General features: G+C 58.1%; 3 protein-coding genes across 3 annotated transcripts in view; 2 read left to right on the forward strand and 1 right to left on the reverse strand.

The window, feature by feature from the left end:
- PTSG_10182 (uncharacterized protein) overlaps positions 1 to 110 on the forward strand; it is a gene marked incomplete at both ends in the record, with an annotated part of 1,613 nt that extends 1,503 nt beyond the window's left edge. The window contains one exon of the mRNA XM_004988462.1: positions 104 to 110. Coding sequence (XP_004988519.1) covers positions 104 to 110 — 7 coding nt within the window. The remainder of the gene's footprint in view (positions 1 to 103) is intronic.
- PTSG_13005 (uncharacterized protein) lies at positions 94 to 2,067 on the forward strand. The gene is made up of 2 exons (XM_004988463.1): positions 94 to 208; positions 388 to 2,067. Exon 2 carries the CDS (start codon positions 855 to 857, stop codon positions 1,944 to 1,946), a length of 1,092 nt encoding a protein of 363 aa, XP_004988520.1. The 5' UTR covers positions 94 to 208; positions 388 to 854; the 3' UTR covers positions 1,947 to 2,067.
- Positions 2,068 to 2,111: 44 nt separating this feature from the next.
- PTSG_10183 (uncharacterized protein) overlaps positions 2,112 to 2,794 on the reverse strand; it is a gene marked incomplete at its 5' end in the record, with an annotated part of 4,813 nt that continues 4,130 nt past the window's right edge. The window contains one exon of the mRNA XM_004988464.1: positions 2,112 to 2,670. Within this exon, the coding sequence (XP_004988521.1) occupies positions 2,123 to 2,670 (548 nt within the window). The 3' untranslated portion in view covers positions 2,112 to 2,122. The remainder of the gene's footprint in view (positions 2,671 to 2,794) is intronic.

Below are 2,794 nucleotides of genomic sequence, written 5' to 3' on the forward strand. Positions count from 1 at the left end.
CACGTACACGCGCATGCGTGTATCTCGGTTACGTACCTCCGTGCCTATCCAGCCCTACCGCCCACAACCACCCTTCCATTTGCCATGTGTCATCCCCATACAGACAGTGACTGTAGCGAATGGCGTCTGCAATTGCATCTACCACAAGAACTACAGCGGGCTTCCCTGCAAACACATCGTTGCAATCAACCATCCTCGCGCTCACACCGTACGTCTCACAGACTTGGCTAGAGAAATTGATGTGAATGAGTCCAATTATCAACACACATACGAGCACGCAGACACACACACACATGCAGACACACACACACATGCACACATGCACATGCATTTGCGTGCTTGCTGACACGCACACGCACACACACACACATACACACATACAAGTAGATCCACGACATGTTCAAGCAAGCCGTCTACGTGCAAGCCTGGCATGACTTTGGCCTGCGTGTGCCGTTGGAGGCGTCGAGCGTGCCTTGCGACATGCTGCCACCACCTGCAGTCATACAGCCCGGGCGACCGCAGGAGAACAGACTGGAGCGACAACCACGCAACCGCACGCGTAATCGCAGGGGCAGGGGTCGAGGCAGGGGTAGAGGCAGGGGACGTGGTGAAGGTGGTGGTCGGGGTGGTCGACGAGGTGGAGGGAGAGCGAGTGTACGGGGGATAGCACGCGGCAGAGGCGGCGCACCTACGGCAGATGCAACCGCGCCGCCATTATCACAACCACCACAGCCACCACAACCGGTCTTCGTGAACGCGGCACCACTCATACAACCCCTACTCGGGGCGCATCAGGCCCATTCCCACCAGCACTGCCTGCACCTGTATACGGGCCAGCAGCGCCACCGCCTCTGATGCATGCCATGATGCCGAGCTTGTCAACGACACCGGTCATCACAAGCATATTGACGCCGCTGCAACTACCAATGACTGGAGCGGGATGGCAGACGTCCACTTTTGAGGACTCTGTTGTGTACTCGTGCCACTCCGGTAACGTCGTTTACGACACCACATTCGGCAGCACGCTCACCACCCTCCTTCCCCCAGACAGCACGTCTGCCTACATGACCTCGTTCACCCGCACGTGCCGGGCCGATCAGACCTACACCAACACGGAGCTGGCGTGTCATGACGTCAACGAGTGCGACCCAGACGCGTATGCAGCCTACACGGCCGCAACCGGCAACAGCGCCCAACAAGAGCAGTCGTTCAGCACGGCGTGCCAAGACGCATGCACCAACACAATTGGGTCGTTTGAGTGCTCCTGCCCTGCCGGGTTTGAGCTGCAAGCGGATGGGCGCTCGTGCGATGTGCTGTCGTGTGGGCTGCCGCCTTCTCGTCCCTTTGCCACCGTGGCCAGCCAAGACCAGCCCCGCACCTACCAGCAGCAGGCGCTGTACACGTGCGATGATGGCTACACCACCACGGGCGATGCACAGGCTACCGCCACCTACACGGCTACCTGCACGGTGACAGGCAACTACACGTTCCAAGGGACGTGTGTGGAGGTGGACGAGTGCGCTGCCCAGCCGTGCATGAACGGCGGCGTGTGCACGGACCTGGTGAACGCGTTTGAGTGCGCATGTGTCGGCGAGTGGGGCGGCCCGACGTGCAGTGATGACACTAACAGGCCGCCAGAACGCATCTCCCTCAGTACCACGCGCGTGCCAGAGAACACCTTCTCGCTGCCTCTCGTCACTGTCACTGTGGAAGACCCAGACACCCACCAGAGCCACACGCTGCAGGTGCTCTCATCAACACCACGCGCGTGCCTCCGCTGCGTTGAGCTCTCTTGCACACGACCATATGCTCACCAACGCCTTCCAATGCAGCTCATTGCTTCATCAACGCCCATGCCACATTCACATTTACATGTTTTACTTTCGGACTACGCTCCTACGCTCGCTCTCCGATTCTCGATGGTCCACGCTTCATTCGTGCCATAGCAACTGCTTCTTTCCGTGTTGTGGTGTGTACTTTTGAGTGACAACCGTCCAATATCTACACCGCCCAATACCCATCATCCAAGAACAACCATCAAAAATAACAGCCATACAGCAAAGCACAACGTACAACCACATCGCTGCAACGGCAAGAAGAAACGAAGAAGATGCAGGCGACATCACGATAGCAGAGGCCGGCACTGCTGCAACAGCGTCATCAAGCGCCTCAGGTCGTCGGGAGACGTGAACTCGCGTGATGCAAGAGCAGTGCACGCACTGAGCTGCGCACGCGCTCTCTCCTTGTATTCTCTCCTGCCCTTCTTCTTGTTCCTGCTCCGCCCAGCCTTATTACCGCCACCGTCTCCCACCAACGCCTCCAGAAGATCCTGCAGTCGCGCGCGGATGGCAGAGCACACCTCCACCACCTGCTGCCGCTGCTGCGCCACTTCATCAAACACATCCTCTCCACCCTCACCACTGCTACCTTCATCGGCTCCCTCACCAGCGCGCATGCGCTGCTTCTTGTGGTTTCTCCAAGCTGGTGCTGTTGAGGCAGCCGCGCCGCGGGAAAGAGGGTAGGAAACGAGACGCAAGGGTGGGAGACGTCCTCGGTGGTAAGAAAACACCGTATATGTGCCACCCAGGGCCAGCTCGGAGGCTATGTTGCGACGCTGGGCAATGCGTTTTGTGTAAAGTGAGGTTTTATAGCGTATAAGGTATTTTTTGTCTGTCAGTTGGTGCGTGAGGAGCGGGGGATAAAGGAATTAGGTATAATGAAGACCCCGATTGTAGGGGGTTGCGCTGATCTTTATCTGCTCCACCGCGACCCAAAGGGACAAAGAGAGCAAGAG

The sequence above is a fragment of the Salpingoeca rosetta genome (assembly GCF_000188695.1).
Source record: "Salpingoeca rosetta unplaced genomic scaffold supercont1.35, whole genome shotgun sequence".
NCBI lineage: Eukaryota > Choanoflagellata > Craspedida > Salpingoecidae > Salpingoeca > Salpingoeca rosetta.

Bases quoted from the DNA above. Each gene is read 5' to 3' on its own strand.
- PTSG_13005 (XM_004988463.1), top strand. From the start codon at position 855: ATGCATGCCATGATGCCGAGCTTGTCAACGACACCGGTCATCACAAGC.